The sequence below is a fragment of the Lepidochelys kempii genome, chromosome 2 (genome assembly GCF_965140265.1).
Source record: "Lepidochelys kempii isolate rLepKem1 chromosome 2, rLepKem1.hap2, whole genome shotgun sequence".
Classification (NCBI taxonomy): Eukaryota; Metazoa; Chordata; order Testudines; family Cheloniidae; genus Lepidochelys; species Lepidochelys kempii.
In genome coordinates, this window is record NC_133257.1 from 182,652,576 (window position 1) to 182,675,014 (window position 22,439).

Below are 22,439 nucleotides of genomic sequence, written 5' to 3' on the forward strand. Positions count from 1 at the left end.
GACATCATATTTCAGATTATCACTCACTACTTGCAGTGCAGTAGCTAAGAGGGTTCGCTGCATTAGCAGAAGTGAAAGTAGATATGCAGTTTGATAAGAAAGCAGGAGGACTTTAACAAAGAGCAGAGCCACCAGCCCAACCGTGCAAGAAACAGGACAAAAATAAAATTTATAGTGCGGTGTTATACAGGATAACATTGGAGTTATCAGTGAGGAGAAAATAAAGAAGAACTGTGACATACCTAAAGAAAACCTCCCACTGCCTCACTTTCTCATGTTGCTGGAAAAGTAGTAGCAGACCCAGCAGGGAGCATGTGCAAACAACCCTACACTCTGCCTCTGTGGGAAGCCGCACAGAAACTAGTATTCCTTCATCTGTGCCTCTTCCTCGGCTGCCTACAATCTGTGATGTAGGTCCAGAAGTCCCCAGTTGGCAGTCAGGTATATTACAGCTTCCAGGAGTCCCCTAGTGGCAGCATGTGTTAATGCACCCTATAGCAGATCAGTCACAGTATGCAGTACTTCATTGGTGGGTCCTAGTCCCATTAGCCCCTAATAATCAGCTACCTCCAAAAAAAAAAAATATCATCCATCCATTGTCTCTGTAGTCTCCCCCTCCTTCTATAATTCAGTTACTACCATCATCCACTACACCCTGGGCATTTTTGCTATAAGGAATTGACAAGAGATGTAAAATATTGGATTGGCAAAACCTGCACAATGTTTGAGAGTTTTTGATTATAACAAAAACCTCATTTAACTGCTGATAACAGATTAGCTCTTTAATATTAAGCAATATCACCAGCAAAACTAAACAACTAGCTATAAATAGGCCAGGGAAAAGGACATTCTGATTCACAAAGAGCCGCCATGACGAAAGAACTATTACGTCAGTACATTTTACCATAAAAGATATTCTTAATGAGCCATAGATGTGTTAGAAGCACTGTAAAATAAATACACGTCAAAAAAACAGTTGTGAGTTTGTCTTGGTAATGTTCTATGTGAGACATGATATAAGATACAAAGAAAATGAATTATATATTTTACAAATAAAGGTGTAACCAATGACGAGTGCACTTACTTTGCAATTACATCGTAGGCCCTAATCCTGAAAAGACTCATAGTATTGCCTATGACAACTTACCCAGTACCACGCTGTACTGTCACCAGTCTGTTCAAAGTGGACCCGCTCAGTGGGTCCTGTATGCATCCAGGTCGCCTGGATCTGAATAGAGTCTAGTCCCTGTTTCTAGCTCTGTGTGTATAGGGCACAGTCCCAGGCACTAACTCTTGTTTGACACCCTTCTTTGGGTTGTGTGGAACTGCCACTGAGCCACCCTAGACCATGAAGCCACTACCTGAGACCTTCCAAGCTCCTCCAGCCACTTACAAACACTACCCCAGAGCTCCACCGAGGCTGTGGGGGTCTCTGGGCTTCTAGTTTAACTCTTTTGGGGACAACATGGCAGAAAAGAAAGGAGCACAGGCTTAGCAAAAGAATTCCTTAACCACAGAAACTATACTCTTAAAGCACTCAGGAGTTGCAGGTCCTTGAAACAACAAAAGTCTTGAGACACACCCTCCCCTAGTCTGATCTCATCCTTCTTGTGACTGAAGTTTGTCAGCATTTCAGGCTGGGCAGAGTCCATCCTGCCCTCTCTCTCCTGCAAGTCCTGCTTATATGTGGCAATGGTTGGCTCCCCCGCAAAAGGGCAGAGCCCTGCACTTAAGTTATGCCTATACTGCAGTCTAAGCTGTGACTGCAGCTCAGGTAGGCATACTTGCACTAGCTTTATCAGTGCTTGGATGGCTAAAATTAGCAGTATAGATGTGGCAACGTAGTAGTCTTCAGTGTGGGCTGTACAAGCCCGCTCAGAACCCTGGGTACCTACTTGTGTTGCTGAAGCCTGTGCCACCCCATCTATACTACTATTTTTAGCAATGCTAGCTTGGGTAAAGCTATCCTGGGTATCTCTACCTGAGCTGCAATCACGCCATGGAGTATAAACAGACCCTCTATCCCTTTGACATCAGTAGGATGCTCCATTACACACTTTTTCATCATGCTTGCACCACCTTGCGGACCCTGTACAGAAAAATCTTTGTTCACTGAGTAGTTTAGTGAGTGGTGAGCCAGTAGTTAAGAGTTGTTCAAAATAGATAGCCCCAGATGGTTCTCAGTGATAGTCTTTCAACAACATGTCCAAGCATTTTTTTCAGGGCAGGACAACTGTCTGAAATACATTACAGTAAATTGCCCTTACGCAAGTCTAGCCTAGTGTTCAACACTTAGTACAAAGTAGAGTTCATAATTTGGTACAGACATGTGCCATTCTGTCACACTGCCAGCCACAAACATTCAAAAATCATGCAATTTTAAAAAGTTAAAAATATTAAATTTAGGATTCTTTTTATTTGTCTTCTTCAAGCTTTCCCCTGCAAAGATGAAACTAGGAACTTGCTTTTTTATTTTCTTTTTTAAATAAAAGCTGAAAATCTCACACAGTCACAAGACTCTAGGAGCTAGGGCTTTAAGAAAAAACATCAAATATCATGAGGCATGCAATTTAATCAGGAGAGTTGGCAACAATGGATGCTATTCTTTACACACGGCAAGTAGGCCCATTCAATTCTTCAAGTTCTACCTCTCCAGAAAGTCCTCAGACATTAGAGAATTTGCAGAGTGTAAAGTTAGGCACATATGGAATTTTCTGCAGGCTCAGAGCCCTACTTAGGTAAAGAAATACAATCACACCACATATTTTGTAGCACTATAAACAACAAAAAACAATCTTTTCAAAGAAGCCTTTAAAAATGGCAATATTTTGTACATCTCTAGCCAGTACGGTAGTAACTGCTGAAAAATATAAATTTAATTACTTTCTTCTTTCCTACCAAACATTTCCTTAAAGTGGAATTAGGTGTAAATGTAGAGAGAGCTTCTAAAAATCCTTGTGTTTAACTTCTCAGATCAGACAACGTATTATTATGGCATACTCAAATTAAAAAATACAGCCGTTCAGTTCATACTGTGTGTCATAACTGGCATCACTTCTGTTATAGCACCACCCTGCAAAAAAATGGAAAATCTTTCAGCAAACTACAGACTTTGATTCCTGCAGTTTTCTTTCCATCAAATTGTGTAGTAAGTGTTAAGTTTTGCCATTTTTATATGGTGATGCTTTAGCAGTTGTGGTGATGTCAGTTATAATAAGGAATAACAGATGGGCTGGAGTGAAGAACAAAGTATTTTCTAGCATCTGGATAGCTGTACAAACAGAATAAGTGGTGCTTTTATTTTTAACTCCACCCACTACTACCCGTTATTTGATTGCATTTTTACATCTTTTATACTTTCATTCAACTATAATCTTTCTTCATATTTTTCTCATTAACTTCAGTTCCTGTTGCCTTTGTGGTGTTTGCAGACACACAGCTGCATACAATGCATTCACCTAACCACACAGTCCACTATATTTTTGCAGTAGAGAACAAGTCATAACTTCAACTTTGAATCTGGACCAGGTTTACATTTTCTCACTCATAAATTAATCACACATTTTAATTTTCTTTTTAAAAAATTATTGGAAGCCTAAACTCCATAAAACCCAGCATATTTGATTTTTTAACTAACAGTTAAACTTCATACTTTTGAACTACAGTATTTTGATTAAAACTTTCCATAAAAATGTGCTAGTCAAATTGCTAGACTACAATTCAGTTTCAGACTTACAGCTCAATCCTGCAGATGCACGTACCTCAATTCAGCTAAGAATTTAAGCACATGCTTTGGTGAACAGGGATAGGCTGCTGAATTGGTGCCTTAAGCACGTACATAATTTTACACACAAGTAGTTCCATAAAGTTATGTACGTGCTTAAACGTTTGCCTTGTCAGGGCCCACGTTATAATCATATGCATGAGATAAGGCCTCGTTCTGTGTGGCTACTGAAAAGTCTAGAAAGAAGCACACACATTTTACTTGTTCTAAGTAAAAAATACAGAAATAAATTATTACAGGATTTACTAGACAATTTTGTTATGTAGCTCTAGGAATAAAAATTATTGGAGTCTAAAACATTGCAAAGTTTAGTTAAATAATTTTGCTAGAAAGCAACTTTTTTTTATTTAGCCACTGACTCATAATAAAGTAATTTCCTAGTTACTAATTAATTACTTATAGGAACAGGTTTTTTTTAAAATTTAGAGCAAGTAGTAAGTTTATCACATGCTATGGCAGTTTCCTCTCAATAGTTTGTTTCCCTTCCACATGTAAGAAAATGAACATACATGTAAGTTTAAGTTCAGTGGAAGAGAGTATCAGTACCAGTCCCTTGAATGAAGGTACTCAATTTGTCTTGCTTTTTAGTATCATCCAACATCATAGGGCAAGTGCCAGACTAGTCTGGGGATTTAGGAGGAAGCAAAGGACAGGAGCAGGCGGGTAGGGTAACGTACCTCTCCTCTACAAATAGGCTTTTGAACCTGCAGATAAAGTGGCAAGAAAATTCTTGAAAGCAGCCAGTCATTCTCCCTGCTCTCATGGTCATAAGGCAATCAACCCCATAAGCACATCATGTGCACATAGTGCACATGATGACAGATATCAAGCTTCTTCTCCATTCCATACGCACTCTGCTTGGCTATGGTTATCATTGATGGATGCCCCCAACTGAGGACAACAGGGCTAGAAAACCAGAAACAAGTAGCAGAATGAGAGTGTGCACCAAACACATACATACAGAAAACAAAAATGAAAAAAAAATAAAATCAAACCAGGCAGAATGATACATGTGAGAACAAGAAAATGGTCAAAAATAAAAGAGGAGAGGTAGCAACAGCAAGGGCATGGTGCAAGGGTGAGCACATATTCACCCCCAAAAGGAGGCTCCAAACAAAAAAAGGTTGGATGACTGAAGAGCTGAGGACAAGACTTCCTGCCTCTTTCATAGTTGTACCATAAGCGTTATGATGCTGATGTTGGGGAAAGCTACTGGGATCACAAAAGGAAAGCAGCTGGTAGGAGGAAGAACATATGATTTGGCCTACTGCAGCAGACTATCATTCCAGTAAATTGGATACTTGTCTCCAATAGTTGCCTTACAACTCTTCTTGCAATGCACCTAGCTGATTTTGCAATATGTACAGAAAAGGGGAAATTCCTGCCTGACACCTGCAGTGATCAACTGGTACCATGAAGCACAAAATATGGCAAGCCTTATTTTATCATGTTTAATTACAATGCTGGTCATAAGAATATTCAGTCCTTCTGTAAATTCTATTAAGGGATAGATGGGACAATTACAGTTGTGTGAACTATTTTAACTTTTCTCAACGTTAATAGCAAGAGCCGGTAAAAGGAGATGCTATAGCACAGCCAATACTACCCAATGTCTTGTGACAGAGACATAAAATGAGAGAAAAAAAAAAAAAATCCTTCCCATATAAATAGTATTAGAAAGAAATTTCAGATCTGAAAACTACTTTCTGTTGTCTTACAAGTTATAAAATTGCATATTGCTACTTTAGATTAATTTCTTCAGCCAACAATTCTTAAGTGATACAGTAGTCACTGCATTTCTACATTTGAGTCTGTAAAAATATTCTTCACCAAAGTTTTTACTACATTACTTATAAACTTCAAACAGATGCTTATTTTTTTACTATTCCTTAAACAGAGTCATGACCTAAAATATTAACACACTAGCCTCTGAGTAGATGACACACATGCAGTGGTTGGCTGATGCAGATGTTCATACATTAAATATGGCACACTGTCATATGGGTTATGGCTCATCCCCTTGATAAAGAAGATGTACAGGAGGACTATAGTGGTCTTTTGGAGTTGAGTGGAGGGTGAGTAAGGATTTAAAGCACAGATAAGGCTGACTAGTAAGTTAAAGTGAGAGCATATTTGAAGAAGACAGAAAATAATTGACTAAACAAATGACTTTCAGATCCCAGGATGAGTTTGCTGGGTTGGCAATTAGGGGGGAAAGATTTTTTATTTGCAAGTTTACAAAGCAAATTTGATACAGTGTCAATGAGATAAACATGGAACCCCACAATGTCATTTTTTACAGCACCATTTTTCAGGAGACAAATATAGCCAGACTTGAAGTTCAGTACAGAATTAAGTCTGGTTTCACCTTCTTAAGCGGTCCTGGTTTGTTTTTAAAGTATATGCCCTACTTTTATTTCATGAGTTTTAAACATTTGAACTTTTTAAAAAGAAATGTTTTTCCGCACCTAAAACGATTGATACATAATTATTACCTTAACTCCATCTTAAAAAAATTTGCATCTGGGAATTTGATATTTTAAGAAGTTCTATAGATACCTTTTCTTTTAAGGTAATAAATGCTTTCTATTTATTCTTCAGTGAACACACAATTCCATTAGTAAATAAAATTATATTTACCTGCAAGATAGTGAAAGTAGAAGCTTGTACTCTAGTAACTTTCACTGACTTGTTCTTACCTGTTACCCCTTCTAAAAAGGAGCACTGAAATTTTAAAAATGCTTAATACTTAATTCTTAAAACTTAGTTCTGTGAGTTTACTTTTACATTTGGTTAAAGAGAATCTCTTCCTCATGAAGGGCAAGTACAGTGCTTTCACTCATGGATAAAATACCTATAAAATTCACATGAGAGTAAATTACTGTCCAGATTCTTAACCCCAGATTTCCACTCTCAAGAGCAAGACAGACTGAATACTCCTCTTGGGAGCTTGCTGCATCTCATGGATAGTAAGGGAAAGGAAGAAGAGAAGCTCATGGTGTAAGGGCAGTAATGGGAGCAGCAGATGTGATATCCTGGCCAACTGCCTCCACCTCAAAGGAAACCCAATCAATCTGTAGCTCCTGTTGAGTAGTCAGAATTACTAATAATCTCTAGGGCTTGCTCAGAGTCCTCCAGTGTCTAGTCATTCTGAGAAGAGCTCCAAATCAATGGAAGTTTTGCCTTCACTTACACCAATGTAAAGTAATACTAATAATTGAACAAAATTATTCCAAATTTATCAGAAATAGCATAAATTGATCCAGTGAATATACCACACAACATACCCAAAACTATATTTTTTCCTTTTATAAACTACCTTTTTTTTGTTAAATACTATAGAAATGCTTATTAGCATCTATAGAAATTTTTTTTATTTTTTGCTGGAAACAAATCTAAAAAAATTAAACTTTTACAAAGTTACTTACTGTAAATTGCCCACTTTTACAGCTACAGGAATATGGGGAAGCTGAGTGGCCCACTTCAATGTCACATCCTGATAAACATGCAACATGTTATTATGGTTTCCAACCAGAGTGTTTATTGTTCCTTCAGACACTGTTAAAAACATAAAAACAGTTTTAAGACAACAGATGTTTTCATGAGCAAGTGTTTTCCTTTCAGGTTTACATTATTTTCCATTTTTGGGGGAGGGGTGGGAAACCCACTATTGCATATATTTGAACAGATTTGTTTTCCTTTTTATTTATAGATTATTAAGCAGTCAAAAAAACCCAAGAAAATTTCATAGACAATAACCAAAAATATATGTGATTAATCATCATGGACACCCATTATAATTATATCAGTGTGTGAAATATAAAAAGAAGTGCCGGAGACATTTCTGCTACTTCCAAAACTATCACTCATAAGGGTAAGTACCAGAAGTCCCTGAATGCCCCAAAAGTAAAATGTCATGGATTTGTCATCATCACTATGAATGCACTGGTTTAGACATGGCACAACACACACATTGGTTAAGTAATTTTAATCAATCAACTGTCTATCACATGTTTACACAAGAAATTACAAAAAGTAAAATAAAGATGATTATGAGATTGTTTGTAAAGTTTAAATTAACTAATTTAATATAAGATTTTAAAACTTATTCTTTGCTATTCTGGTACCAACATGGAACTATAGATTCTTAATTCTGGTCTTTATCAATTTGTCAGCCAAGCTTTATACCATTCAACCACAGAATCAGAGCACCTCACAAGCATTTATCCTTACAAGACCCCTGACTTTCATGCATTCTTGCTACATTTGAAACCCTGAAAAATTAATTGATCTCAGCTGCTCTGAGGTACCACACAACATGCTTGAATACCTTAATCTTGGTGGACTTTATCTCTCTTCTGCCCCGACCTTACGTCCCTTATACTCTAATCCAGGCAAGATTTTGCTCTTTTTATTTATCCATAAGTGACTTGCAAGAAAAAGTAGCAAATAGAACACAAATTTAAGGAAACTTGATTCTTTCTGTTCTCTGAAAAATTATCCACTGCAGTTACAAAATGTCAGGTACAATTTGAATTCTACATAAGCTTTTATATTAATCCACAGTATATTCAAAAGGTTGCATCTTCCTAATGGAAAACATTCTTAGTTTTAAGTGTAACTAGGTCAAAGATTCTAAGCTGAATTTTTCTTTTACAAACCTGAACAATAAGGAAGGAAGCAACTTGGACTGCAATCAAGTTTTTTCATGAATCGAATTTGCCCATTATCCTTAAGGCAAAAGAAATTTCTCTCACCAAGCACAAAAACAGAGGAGGTCTGATTAAAGGAAACAACGCATATATCCAGTGCTTGCTCTCCAATGTTTAAAACCCAATCCATCTTCAAAAGAGAAAACATAACCAAAGATCAGTTAACAGCTATGTGTATAATAAAAGGCTTAAGAAGAAGGTTCAGTCTACATCAAACCAAATGAATTTTCAGCAATGTAAGTGAAAAGACACTTTGGGGGCGGTAAGGGGGAAAAAGGTAAAATGTTCTACATTTTAGATGCATATTATCTTCAGGAACATTGTGATCTTCCTGATTCCAAAAAATAAAACACTGCTGGGGGAAGCAGAAATAAACCAGCCCACAAACATTTTATGAAATAAACCATAAACATATGCTATGCAATTCCCTCTGTAATCATATTTATTGTTCAAAAAATAAAAATGCACACATTGTCCCAAAACAAAAAAAAGCTTTGAAATCTGGAAATAAAACACAAGGTTTCCCATTCTACTAACTACTTAAAGTCTACCACGTCCTTTGTGTCTGCCCTTAGGTACTGATACGTTTCACCACCTTGTTTATCAGCTCCTATGCGAAGTTATATCCAAACCAATCCAAATGTGCTGAACAAACACTTGACTGATGCCAAGCTGGTTTAACAGGAGAGCTGATAAAATTCTCAGTTCAACTGTCCTGTATTTTGTGGTTTTGAATCACAACTTTCTACCACTGTGATTAAAAAAAATGAGGAATAACCTCCTTCACAAACATACTGGTAGAGCTGAGGTAATAACGTGCACCTTCCATTTTAAAATGCTAAAAATGGAAAGGGAAATCAGGATTATGTTACATCATCCACTTTTCGGAAAATTCTTTCTGTTCTGGGATCAACTGATACCTAGGCAATATGATGGGTAACAGAAAGATTCCATAAAGTGTTTGATTTTTTTTTCTTTTTGCCCTGTGAAATTCCAGTACTTTGTTAATTTGATAGATTCAGATTTCCATTAAGACTCCAACCAAGAATTATCAGAAATTACCCCCATAGGTCCTTCAGTTACTTTTATAAGTTTAGTGTCTAGCTTAATTTACAGTCCCTCACTGGTAAAATTGTATCATCCTCCGTTCAACACAAATTTCAATGTACTTCTGGTAGTGGGATCAAAGGTGAATTCATAATCTTTTTGAAAGCTCTATCAAGTGCCATCAGGAACATGGGGCACCAATCCTCCTTCTTCAGTCAAGTAACACAAAGGTTGATGATAGTTACAGAAGAATTTTTGAACACTCACAGTGTAGTTCATGGCTTTTGTCTACCCTCAAGAATAGCTCTATATCAACAATCAATGTAGCTGAATTCCAGAGCCTACACAAGCTCAAGCAGAGATTTGCACTGACAGAGCTAGTTGAAGCTTAGCACTGTTTGTTCTTAATTTAAGAGTGCAAATCCCTCATGTCCCTGCCCAGTGCAGCTACACCTATTGCTGGCCACCAGCTGCTGAATTGAGGCTACCCCTGAGAGTAGACAAGGTCTAGAACTGTGTTAGCAATTATTCCTTTCTCAACATGATTTAGGTAAGAGTTCTGGACCCCCATCCATCAGAAATTTGGGATGAGTGAACATGCGAAGTTCTCATTTTTTTCTGTCCTATTTTTATTGCCTCACACAAAAAAGATCTTCTTGTACTTTTTTCTGCATTCTTGGATGACATCTTCAGCAATCTGCACATAATATTCTTTCATTTTCTTTTCACAGGCAGAGGCAATTACACTAGCTATCCATTTCTCCATCTGTGTGGATACTTGTACACATTATCAGCTGGTATTGTTTATGGTAAAGTGTACTGCAATGCACTCTAAGTGGGGTTACATTTGAAGACTGTTCTTTGATGCCAAACATATTACAGAATACAGTCCTCACCTACTTAGCAGTGTTAGTCAAATGGAACATAGAGACTTGTTATCCAAGAGCTGGTTCTCTACTTGCTTCCATGTATAATTCAAGGTGTTGACTTCGATTTATATAGTACAAAAATGTTTCAGTTCTGACTCTTCCAGAGACCACCTCTCTCCCCATGTGTCATAATGGAAGATGAGGTCAGCTGGACTACTTAAGCTAGCACTTTCTGGAGTATCTTAAATGATCAAGCAGTTGTCAGTGCAGTACCACCGAGGCGGGAATTCCTTTTCCCCACTAGTCCAAAATAGCCTGAGTATGTTAGTCTTAAGGCACGATGTAAGAGACATTAGTTTCCCAGGTTTTTCACTGCAAGGGTCGGGGAGGATGAGCGAGCTGGCTATTTGGGGAAATGTCTTTTTCCTAGTTAACTAGTGTTCTCTTTAACGATATACATGAGCCCCCAACTTTAACAAGGTGCATTTTAGAAATCTAATAAACGAGTCATAAAAAAACTTTACATTTAAAATCTAAGCAAAATTTCATTTACACATATTTCAGTACTTTCCATCTTGATAGGAATTAACATGGAATTAACCCCGTTATGTTAATTTCTCCTCTCTTAAAATAGAGGGCTTAATGAGTATTTAGGACCCAAACCAAATAGGAATAAAATTTACTCGAGTCTTTCCATGGTCTTAAATGGAAGTTAGATCTGGCCCCTAGTGACAATACAGTGTTTCAATCTGTCAGCTAGTCTTCTCTCTTTTTAATATTTATCCACTGTAGATTATATTTTATGTAAAACAAACAGGTCTTACAACAAGCCTTTTTCCAGAACTCAGTTTTTGCTGCTCTGTCTCCTTTCTTTCATCAGCATCTGTTGCAAATGCCAGCACTTGGTACCTGTTATAAAAAAATACAGATAGTATCTCTTTGCAGTTTATCAGTTTTACATCAAATGTTTAAAAAATGTTCACTATAAAGTTTATGGCAAAAGCAGAATCCAAAAATGTTGTCAGAAAATCTACTTTACAATGTATCTGTTGATATCATCATTCTTACAGAGCACATGCACTGAAGTATAGTATCTAGATAACGGATTTTAAAGTAGTATTTAAAACATACGGTCAGATTCAGATTTTTTTACCTTAAGGATACATCCTTATCTAGTAGTAGTGGAAAATTTCAATTTTTTAACTTTATGTAACACAGTCTGTCGGGGGCAGCATTGAATCAGGGACCTGCGGAGCTTAGCGCATGAACCTCTACAGCATAAGCTAAAAGCCAATGCCTGTTAGATAAGGCTGTAGAGCAGACTCATTTTATCTAAGTGGTCTCTGTGCCACTAGATAGGACAGAACACCACACCCAGAAGGTGCATGGGTTACATTTACATTACCTTTTTTTCCACAAAAAAGTTCAGATTTTATTTTGTTTGTTTAAATTTAATGTTAGAGGTGGATGCTATAAACGAGAGAGAGGCCAGAGACAATTATAGCATTTTGAAAATAGGACCTTACAGCAGTGAGAAAAAGTATAAACTTTCCTCATTTCAAATAATCTCTAATTTTAAAAAAAAACTTAAACTAAAGCTCAGACAAAGTAACACTTGCCTACCTTAGAGACATGTTTGAGAATTAAATGGTTCTATTCGGAAATGTGTCTCTGTAAATACAGCACTGGATGAGTTGCATAGGTGTCATTTTATAACAGAGAGCCCAGCAAACTGAGTCAAGTTGGCTTCTTTCTTCTCACTCATTCATTATCAACAGTAATAAAAATTATGCAGGCCTACATCTGCCCTTATTTACACTTATGCAACCCCCACAATGCTCAAATTATGCCCTCAGTGAGACCTATACAATTCCATTTCCTTCCTGGGTTAGCACTGGTGTAACTTAGTAAACAACCTTGTTCCTGTTGCACGAGGAATTGAATCAAACACTCTCTCAAAAAAAAAAAAAAAAAAAAAAAAAAAAAAGGAGTACTTGTGGCACCTTAGAGACTAACCAATTTATTTGAGCATAAGCTTTCGTGAGCTACAGCTCACTTCATCGGATGCACAAGTACTCCTTTTCTTTTTGCGAATACAGACTAACACGGCTGTTACTCTGAAATCTCTTGCTCAGTTGGCTCTGCAGATCCAAGAGGAATAAAAACAGTAAAAAAATATGTTACTCTTAACACACACACGGGATAGATGGGAAAGAGTAAGACTTCCAGTTTTACAATCACTTTTCAGAGAAGCAGCACACTTTAAAGCACTTTGAGATTAAAGTGTAAAGTATTATCATAATATCATGAGCCAAACGTATCGAAAAGTAAGCATAACAGGTATTCAGCACATAGTTGATTTTAGGCATGCATGCTAAATGCCTTTATCTTTATCATTTAGCACACAATCCTTCAAGTCGATAATTTTCTTAATACTCTAACTGGCCACTTAAAACATCACACTCCCTCACAAAACTAATCAATGTATTTTAATAATTTTTGTAAAGCTGTACCTATAAATTAGGGCCCACTACTGGGAACATACTTAATCAGCTCCTACTAAAATCAGGCTCAGGCCAACAGAGAGTTCCAAGTGCCACAATTCTCCCTGATGATTTCAGTAACTTAACATCATATTAAATATATTTTAGTTTATTCCAAAACAAAGTTAAATACTAACACAATCAATGTTAACATTTCAGGTTTATTTCTGTATTTGTGGCAATGGCAATGGCTGCTAAAGGATTTTTCTTAGTGGTTTTAAACTTTATTTTATTTTTACTAAAGAAGATTTTAAAATTTCTATTCAAGTTGAGAAACATAATTGTTCAAAAGCAATTTTTCTATGGCTTAAATAAAAAACTAAAACTTGTTGTTGGAGCTACAAAACAAATATTACCATATCTCTTTCCAACTTTGCCTTCCACACAAGCAAAAACACTAAGTTTTCAAACTACAGAACATTTAAAATAGATGTTGCAAATTCTGAGGTGGGGGAGGGAGGGATCTCTCTTCACCACACAAAAGTGTTCAATTACATGATCTTAGGAACCTGACTTTATTGTTCAAAGTACTGAAGCAGAAACACTGGACCAAATACAGTATTATTTTACAATATAACATGGGGGCGATCTCCATTTTTCAGACCAGTCTCACACAAATCATAAAAGTGCATTGATATCTATGAAATGACTAACTGAATGACAGTTCCTTGTGACACTAAAATCTTAAAACCACAGAACCCACAGAGGGCAAAACAAACCTATCAAGCTATTTGGCATTCTTTCATGTCACATCACATGTAAAATAACTTAAATATGGAGAGAGAGAGGTTACTTTCAGAGCTTGAAAATAAGAATCAATTTAATAACCCTTGCTTGCTGAGGTGAAGGCACTGTACTGTACAAATCTCAGGATAGCAGAGCAATTCAGAGCAGGACAAATTGTTCCATGTTGCCATGTTAGAAAATACCAGTCTGGATGGCGGCATGTTGAGTTTGCCAAAATCAAAAAGACACATCATTTCTTTAAAGTAAAACATTAAAAATGAAATTTCTTGTGCTTTGCTACAGCTGGGTCCTATTTCTCCCTCACCTTTCAGGGCTCAACTGTGCATTCAGCTTTGAGATATAACTTATGTGTAACTCCCTTCCAGTATCCTCCCCTTAGTTTATATAGAATATTAGTAAATCCTACTTTGCAATGTACCATAATACTTCAATAATTATATTACATTATGGTCTTTCTCTCAAAGTATTGTGGCACATTACATGTATCAAAATCCGGAAGGATCTCAAAGTACTTCACAAACTATACAGCACTACTAAAACAAACCTGTGACAGATATTGCAACAACATGCAGTATCTTTGGGGGAACACATTGTATTAAGTTTATGTATCACTGCAGGCCAGTGATAGCATGTATGATTCTGTTCTACTCCACAGGACAGAAATGAAAACGATGGATGATGATTAAGATGAATTGCTCACATTGTAAACACCTTCAGAGAGGTACGACCCCCTATGAAGGTTTGTGTAGACTGGTTCAAACTGGATTTTCCAGAGACCAATAGACAAAGAAAGGGTTTTTGGCATAAAAAGGCGGTATATAAATGGACTCAGAGTTTTCTTTCTGCAGCAAATGGACAAGGCATTCTGTCCAAGAGCCCCAGCCCTTGCAGAAGGGTCGGAAAGACTTTGACCTACCAGAATACCATAAGATTGATGGATGATCTCTGGTAAGCTTTTTGCATGTATATAGGAACTTATTGTTTTTATAGGTTTTGCTCTAAGAATAAATGCAGTTTGTTTTGTGAAAGCTGATTGGTAACCAGTGTACTCTGTTGTATCCCAGGAGAAAGCATTAACAACCACATGTGCTGGACCCCAGTTAGACCTGCTGGAAAAAAAAATCACAAAGGAGATGCAGAGGTACTGCAAGCAAGCCCCAGTCTGAAACGAGAGACAACTGGGTCTCCACCCCAAGAGAGGTGATGGGTAGGAAGCCTAAAGCCATAAGAGGGTGCCCTCCAGGAAGACAAGGGGTAGGAGGGAGGGATCAAAGGCACAGTTAATCCTGAAACTGTGATAAAAGCCACCACTGAAGTGAATGGTGACAGCCAGGCAGACAGAGGGAAAGTTTAGCCAAAGAAACCAAGACGTCAGTTTTTAAAAGGTCTCATCTGGAAAATTCACAAACAGTAAATTCTACTGCTATCAATTATCCATCTTGGAAAGAACTGACTCATGCCAATTTTCTACTTATTTCACATCTTTATACCATTATACCTTCCCCCGGTCAATGCAACTGAACAAACTTTACAGCCTATTTAGTATCCAGGAGTCAATACAAAATATTCCCACTAGTAGAAAGCATAAAGGGCTCCATTAACTGAGTATATTGTTTGAGAGATAATAGAAATTCTGGTGCAAGAGCAGTAAATATTTATTATGGCAGTAAAGCTCAAACCAGGTTGTGTTACCATTAGATAAATTGTACTCCTGAGGCATAAAATGCAAAACAGAAAAAAATGGCTATATTCCTCTAAATCCTTTGGGTTATGATTATCTCTAAAATCTTCATTCCTCCTCCCCCTCACAAAGATGATGCATTTTGGCTATAAGCCCTTATGATGAAGGAAAATGTGCATTTTTGGTCTTGAAAGCAGATGAGCTTGTCAGATTGGAATGTTGGGTAGGAGTTTCATAGGAATCTGTATGCTTTAAACAGATTAATTCTTGCCAAAAGAAAATTGCTAAACTAATCACAGTACCCTTAAACTATATCATTGATGTAATCAGGCCCAAATTCCTTTGCAGGAAGCACATTTTGCTTTATATGCGACTTGAACTAGTGACATGTAGGTAGAGACTACATAACCTGTGGCTTGCTATGATTGACGAGCACTGCATAGGGTAGTAGGAAGGGGAATTAAAAATAATTGGGAGGGCAGGGAATATTTCCGTTCCAACTTGCTGAAATATTCAGTATTCCCAGGGGAAGCCCATGAGGCAGACAGGACAGCTACTTCAGTAGTAGAAGAAACATTGGACCTCTGGTCAGGAAACTTGCTTCCTCTACTGAGGACAGGAATTTTCTTATGCCTTCCAGGTCATTTTTGCGGAGGTGGGACCCCAAAGACTCTAGCAGACACCAGGTCGACCCCCAGGAAAGGGTCGGAAATTTCTCTAAGTCCTCACTCAGCCATCAGGTCAATCCTGGCTCCCATCCGGCCACCAGGTCAACCCCGGCAGCACGCACGTCTGACATCTGAGCAATGGCACCAGGTCACTGAGCTGCTCTAGAAGCAGTTCTTGACTACTCTCAGTAACAAGCAGCAAAAGAATGTAGGACATGGCAACAGATCAGCAGTGACAACTGCAGTCAGATTGGCTCACAAAAACAGGGAAGAGATCACCAGTCTGATAGGGTGAATACTGTGGTTCTCCAGATCCATTTAATTATCCCTTTACAGGGGTGGAGAGTGAAAGAGATGCAAGGCGAGAGCACTTCCATAAATTTACTAGTACCAGTACTCCCAACCCCCTAGCTGAGTGTTTCAGTATACCAAACCCCAGAAGTCATAGCAGCCAATGCAGGTGCTGCAATTCTGGGGGAAGAAATCACAGCGGTCAAGTAGATGAGGCTTTAGCTGCCTTTAGGGGAGAACTTGAGAGACTCGCCTCAGTCAGGTAACAAGGGCTTATAAAGAACACAGCTCCCTTCAATGCAACTGGTGCTTCTGCAGGCCGCTGCTTCTGCACTGCAAAGTATAGGAGGACTTATCAGGTGTAGCAGGTGCTTTTAATTAAAGGTCAGTCCCACACAAAACTAGGGAGATTGCATTCCCCAAAAGAAGAGCAAGCAGGTTTCATCACATAGGATTTTTTACCATATGTTCCTGGGATCCCTGGTGGCCAGTGCAGCATTATGGTATAGCACAGGGATAGGTAACCTGCGGCACGTGAGCTGATTTTCAGTGGCACGCAAGCTGCCTGGGTCTTGGCCACCAGGCCGGGGGGTTCTGCATTTTAATTTAATTTTAAATGAAGCTTCTTAAACATTTTTAAAACCTTATTTACTTTACACACAACAATAGTTTAGTTCTATATTATAGACTTATAGAAAGAGACCTTCTAAAGAACGTTAAAATGTATTACTGGCACGCGAAGCCTTACATTAGCGTGAATAAACCAAGACTCGGCACACCACTTCTGAAAGGCTGCCGGCCCCTGGGCTAGCACATGGCAAGTCAAAGTCTGCAGCAATATCTTTAATTGGACCAACGTCTGTTGGGGAGAGAGAGAAGATTTCGAGCCACCCAGAGCTCACCTACTTTGTCTCTCTAATATCCTGGGACTGACAACTACAACTACACTGCAAATACATTCTTATGCATTGAATGATCACTTTGAGCTATACACAAGTGAATTGGCCTGGCTTCCAGCTGGGAGTTTGTCAGTTCTCAGCTGATGTCTAGCCCTTGGCCACAGCTAGTACTCGGGCTGCCAGCACCACATCTGTTAGCACTCAATTGCCAGATTATGCATCCCTCTCTGAAAGAGAAAGGCCAGCAGTCCAGCAGCAATTTTAACACTTCTCAGTATTGAACTGTTATTGACGTAAGCCTCTAGGTACTACTGCAGTATAAAATATTATTTATTTATTTAATACTGGCTGCAATCCCCAACCCATAAAACAGAGTTCTGGGGTGTAGAATGATGGAAAGATGGGAGCTGAGCAAAACTCACAGAGAATCTGCACTGATCTATTTGCATACCTTCTCTGCAGGTGTTATCTCAAGGCCTTAGCAAATATTTGTTAAATGGATGGGAGCATCTATTGTTTAAGGATCCCTTCATGGTAACTTATTTTTGATGTTACAGAGATGTGCTTCTCCTGAGCTTGACTAGGCATTTATTAGGATGCTACATCGCCATTACTGTATCAATTGATGATCTCAGAGGATTTTGGGGCAAAAAGGAGCATACTTCACACCTCCCCTTCTAAAAAACTGACCAGAGGTCAGGAGTACATGCATATGTGAAAACAGTGTGGTCTATCAAAGCACTGGCACTGGAAAGTACCTGCTTTGTTGCCTATCTATTCATGTGAAAGGCTGGGAGATTGGTGATTCTCTAGCGCTTTATGATGGTAATAAAAAGGATATTGTCACCTCTGGTGGGATATGGCCTGCAAAATATGGCACAATTTCATTTAGAACTGTTGTAGTCATCAGTGCTTTGAGCATACCTGATATACAGCCTGCAGGCAGAAGGCACTCTGAATGCTACCATTCACACCACCAGGTAGATAGAGTGTTTAACTTATTGAGCAGGATTGGTCAGCTTTGTATAAATAAAGATATAATTTTGTTCTTTTATCTTTCCGAAAGGGTAATTCTATTAGCCCAGTACTCCAAATCCAAGCTTGGTCTCAGAAACATGAGTCTAGGAATATGTCCACATCATCTTGGTAGGGACAGGCCTCAATATAGGGTACGAGTTAGAGGCACTCCCACTAATATGCAAACAGGAGCAAAACGAAGTTAATCATACTGCGCCAGTCATGATCACACACATTTATCCGTATGTTATAGCCATATGCCCAACCTACTGTTGGATCTTACATAACTTAGTTTGTGAGCTTCCCAGAGAAGGGACTCGGTCTTCATCTGTGTTTATACAGCACGGGTCTTCTATACTGCATGGGGTTTATGGGTCCTAGCAGAATATAATTAAAGCAGCAGCATGTATAATTCCCTCCATAGGGAAAAGTCAAGAGGGAAACTTGTTGATACGGCAACAAGACGTATGCAAATTGGCAACTACAACAACTGCATAGTTAAACCCAAGGACTTGGGATGCAGGCAACCTGTTAATATTTTAACAGATAAGAATTAACTCCTGTTAAAAGGCTAAAGTAGAGGATAGAGGATTTTAACAGAAAGATATGTGTACAGTGTGTTCATTTGTACAGAAGTCAGGGTGGAAGCTGGCACTTGGCAATCACAGGTCTGTATTGTTGGGGTAATGCTACAGTACTAACATGTTTACTTAGCAGCAGCATGTTTGGAAAGTTGAATGGCACAGCTTCATAGCATTGCTTAACTTTTTGGCAGACTTGAACCATTTGTATAACTCTTTTCCTCAATCTTTCATAACATATATATTTTAAAATTTATTACCACTAGCTGTGTTGCTAATCAGTCATCTCCACTGAGCAGACTTTTATTGTGAGCTTGCACAAGCAACGTGGCTGGCTCGATGATATACTGCTTAAATTGACTTCTGCCTGGCTCTGATCACTTTCAAATTTTGAAGGGCTTTTGAATAATAGATTCTTTGGTAGCTGTCTACAATAATGATTCACAAAGGTATGCTGTCACTTATAGGGGAAAAATGAAGCTGTGCTAAATTGTTACTACTCAAAACTAAATACCAAGAGCTGAAGTACTAGGACCCTTGAGATTCACACAATAGTTTCTTGTTGCTTTCTAAAGCGATTCATAGATGCCTACTTCATTCTTAAATAGAACCATGAGGCCAACACATCCATAAGAAAACCCCTTTTATTTAGCCCAGTGATGTGTTGCCTGGAAACTTGAATGCAAAATACTAACATCAGCTAGGGCTGTGAAATTACTACATCTCTTCTGATTCTCCCATTTAAGGTTATTCACAAAATCACTGCTCTCGTTTTTTCCTCATTTCCTTTTCTATACAAAACTCCTCCCTAACCTTTACCTTTGTAGACACTCTTCTCTTTAAGCCTTCTGTACATAACGGCCCTTGAGCTTGTAGCTCCCTTCTTCCTTCCACCAATGAGTGACCCTCTCTTCACTCAACTGCCTCCTTAAGACCACCAATAATACAAATCAGCAATCCTAATACAAACAGCTATCATCCTCTGTACACGACCCAACACTAAAAAAAGCCATCATGCTGCATTCAGATCTAACATTGTTCTGATAATCTGGTGTGTAACATCCTTAAACCATTCTGTTTAATTGTTACTTCCCTGAGGCAGGGACAGTGCTTTCCTCTATAATTTTGTACAGCACCAAGCATATCAATGATACCCAATGAAACAGCAACAACGTATTTTCTCTCTTTCACACATCAATCTTTCACTTTCTTTCTTCACCCATCAATTTCATCTCCCTTTTACTGCCACTTCAGTTCTCACTGAGAAAGCACCTCACTCCAAAGATGATGCCATTCCCCATGAGTCACTCTCCATACTTAAAAGCAATGATCTATACCTCACTACATTATGACAAAATGTACACTATTCCAATCTAGGACATATTCAGACCTCACCAGATTAATGCATGAGTGCCCAAAGCTGAATGACCTCACTACACATTAAGCGGTGGGGACCTTTGTCAGGTTTGGCAGAGAAGGTGAGTTGCCCCTTTAAAGGCAGCTAGAGAGCCAGTGAGTTACCTCCAACACGGAGGTAGCCCCATTCCAGGTCAGCATGGGGATACTGACCCATCCCCCCTGCAAGTGACCAGAAGAGAGGGGGAATATTTATGCCCACATCTGAGCAGTGAAAGCCCTCTTTTCACCTGGTCAGGTTAAGCAGCACCCATCCTCTCATTATTATCCACTGTGGGCATGACATTAGTTGCTCCTTTCTCAGGGGGCTGGGAAGGAATTTTTCCCTTACCACCAGATTGGCCAACATAAGGTAGGTTTTTTCACCTTCGCCCACAGTGGATAGGAGGCTTCAAGGAGAAAAGAACAAAAGGGGAGTTAGGCTATGATGCTGCAAATCATTATGTAAACTTGGGGCAGATATCCAGCACAGGTACTCTGCAGGGAATTGATAGTGATCAGATTAAACCCTTTCCTAATCCATTTAAAGGAGGTATTCTTTTATGGAGTGGAAACAGTGGGAGGGGTGAAGGAATTCATAGATTCATAGATATTTAGGTCAGAAGGGAACATTATGATCATCTAGTCTGACCTCCTGCACAATGCAGGCCACAGAATTTCACCCACCACTCCTGCAAAAAACCTCACACCTTTATCTGTGCTATTGAAGTCCTCAAATCGTAGTTTAAAGACTTCAAGGAGCAGAGAATCCTCCAGCAAGTGACCCATGCTACAGAGGAAGGCGAAAAACCTCCAGGGCCTCTTCCAATCTGCCCTGGAGGAAAATTCGTTCCCGACCCCAAATATGGTAATCAGCTAAACCCTGAGCATATGGGCAAGATTCATCAGCCAGATACTACAGAAAATTCTTTCCTGGGTAACTCGGATCCCACCCCATCTAATAGCCCATCACAGGCCACTGAGCCTATTTACCATGAATATTTAATTACCAAAACCATGTTATCCCATCATACCATCTCCTCCATAAACTTATTGAGTTTAATCTTAAAGCCGGATAGATCTTTTGCCCCCACTGCTTCCCTCGGAAGGCTATTCCAAAACTTCACTCCTCCGATGGTTAGAAACCTTCGTCTAATTTCTAGTCCAAATTTCCTGGTGGCCAGTTTATATCCATTTGTTCTTGTGTCCACACTGGTACTGAGCTTCAATAATTCCTCTCCGGTATTTATCCCTCTGATATATTTATAGAGAGCAATCCGATCTCCCCTCAACCTTCTTTTAGTTAAGCTAAACAAGCCAAGCTCCTTGAGTCTCCTTTCATAAGACAAGTTTTCCATTCCTCGGATCATCCTAGTAGCCCTTCTCTGTAACTGTTCCAGTTTGAATTCATCCTTCTTAAACATAGGAGACCAGAACTGCACACAGTATTCCAGGTGAGGTCTCACCAGTGCCTTGTATAACGGTACTAAAACCTCCTTATCCCTACTGGAAATACCTCTCCTGATGCATCCCAAGACCGCATTAGCTTTTTTCACAGCCATATCACATTGGCGGCTCATAGTCATCCTATGATCAACCAATACTCCAAGGTCCTTTTCCTCCTCCGTTACTTCTAATTGATGCGTCCCTAGCTTATAACTAAAATTCTTGTTATTAATCCCTAAATGCATGACCTTACACTTCTCACTATTAAATTTCATCCTATTACTATTACTCCAGTTTACAAGGTCATCCAGATCCTCCTGTAGGATATCCCCGTCCTTCTCTAAATTGGCAATACTTCCCAGCTTTGTATCATCCGCAAACTTTATTAGCACACTCCCACTTTTTGTGCCAAGGTCAATAAAAAGGTCAATAAAAAGATTAAATAAGATCGGTCCCAAAACCGATCCTTGAGGAACTCTACTGGTAACCTCCCTCCAACCTGACAGTTCACCTTTCAGTAGGACCCATCGTAGTCTCCCCTTTAACCAATTCCTTATCCACCTTTAAATTTTCCTATTGATCCCCATCTTATCCAATTTAACTAATAATTCCCCATGTGGCACGGTATCAAATGCCTTACTAAAATCTAGGTAAATTAAACCCACTGGTCACGCAATTACAGACATGAAGGTCACTATCTTACAACAAAAAAAACTTCAAATCCAGACTCCAGCGAGGAACTGCTGAATTGGAATTCAT

The 22,439-nt window shown here is 38.7% G+C and overlaps 1 protein-coding gene across 17 annotated transcripts in view; it reads right to left on the reverse strand.

The window, feature by feature from the left end:
• The window catches only part of BBS9 (Bardet-Biedl syndrome 9), a 439,570-nt gene that overhangs the window by 376,595 nt on the left and 40,536 nt on the right, over positions 1 to 22,439 (reverse strand). For all 17 annotated transcript variants that reach the window (XM_073332918.1, XM_073332919.1, XM_073332921.1 and 14 more), the window contains 3 exons: positions 11,237 to 11,321; positions 8,446 to 8,626; positions 7,213 to 7,342 (listed from right to left, as the gene is read on the reverse strand). In XM_073332918.1, the coding sequence (XP_073189019.1) occupies positions 7,213 to 7,342; positions 8,446 to 8,626; positions 11,237 to 11,321 (396 nt within the window). The remainder of the gene's footprint in view (positions 1 to 7,212; positions 7,343 to 8,445; positions 8,627 to 11,236; positions 11,322 to 22,439) is intronic.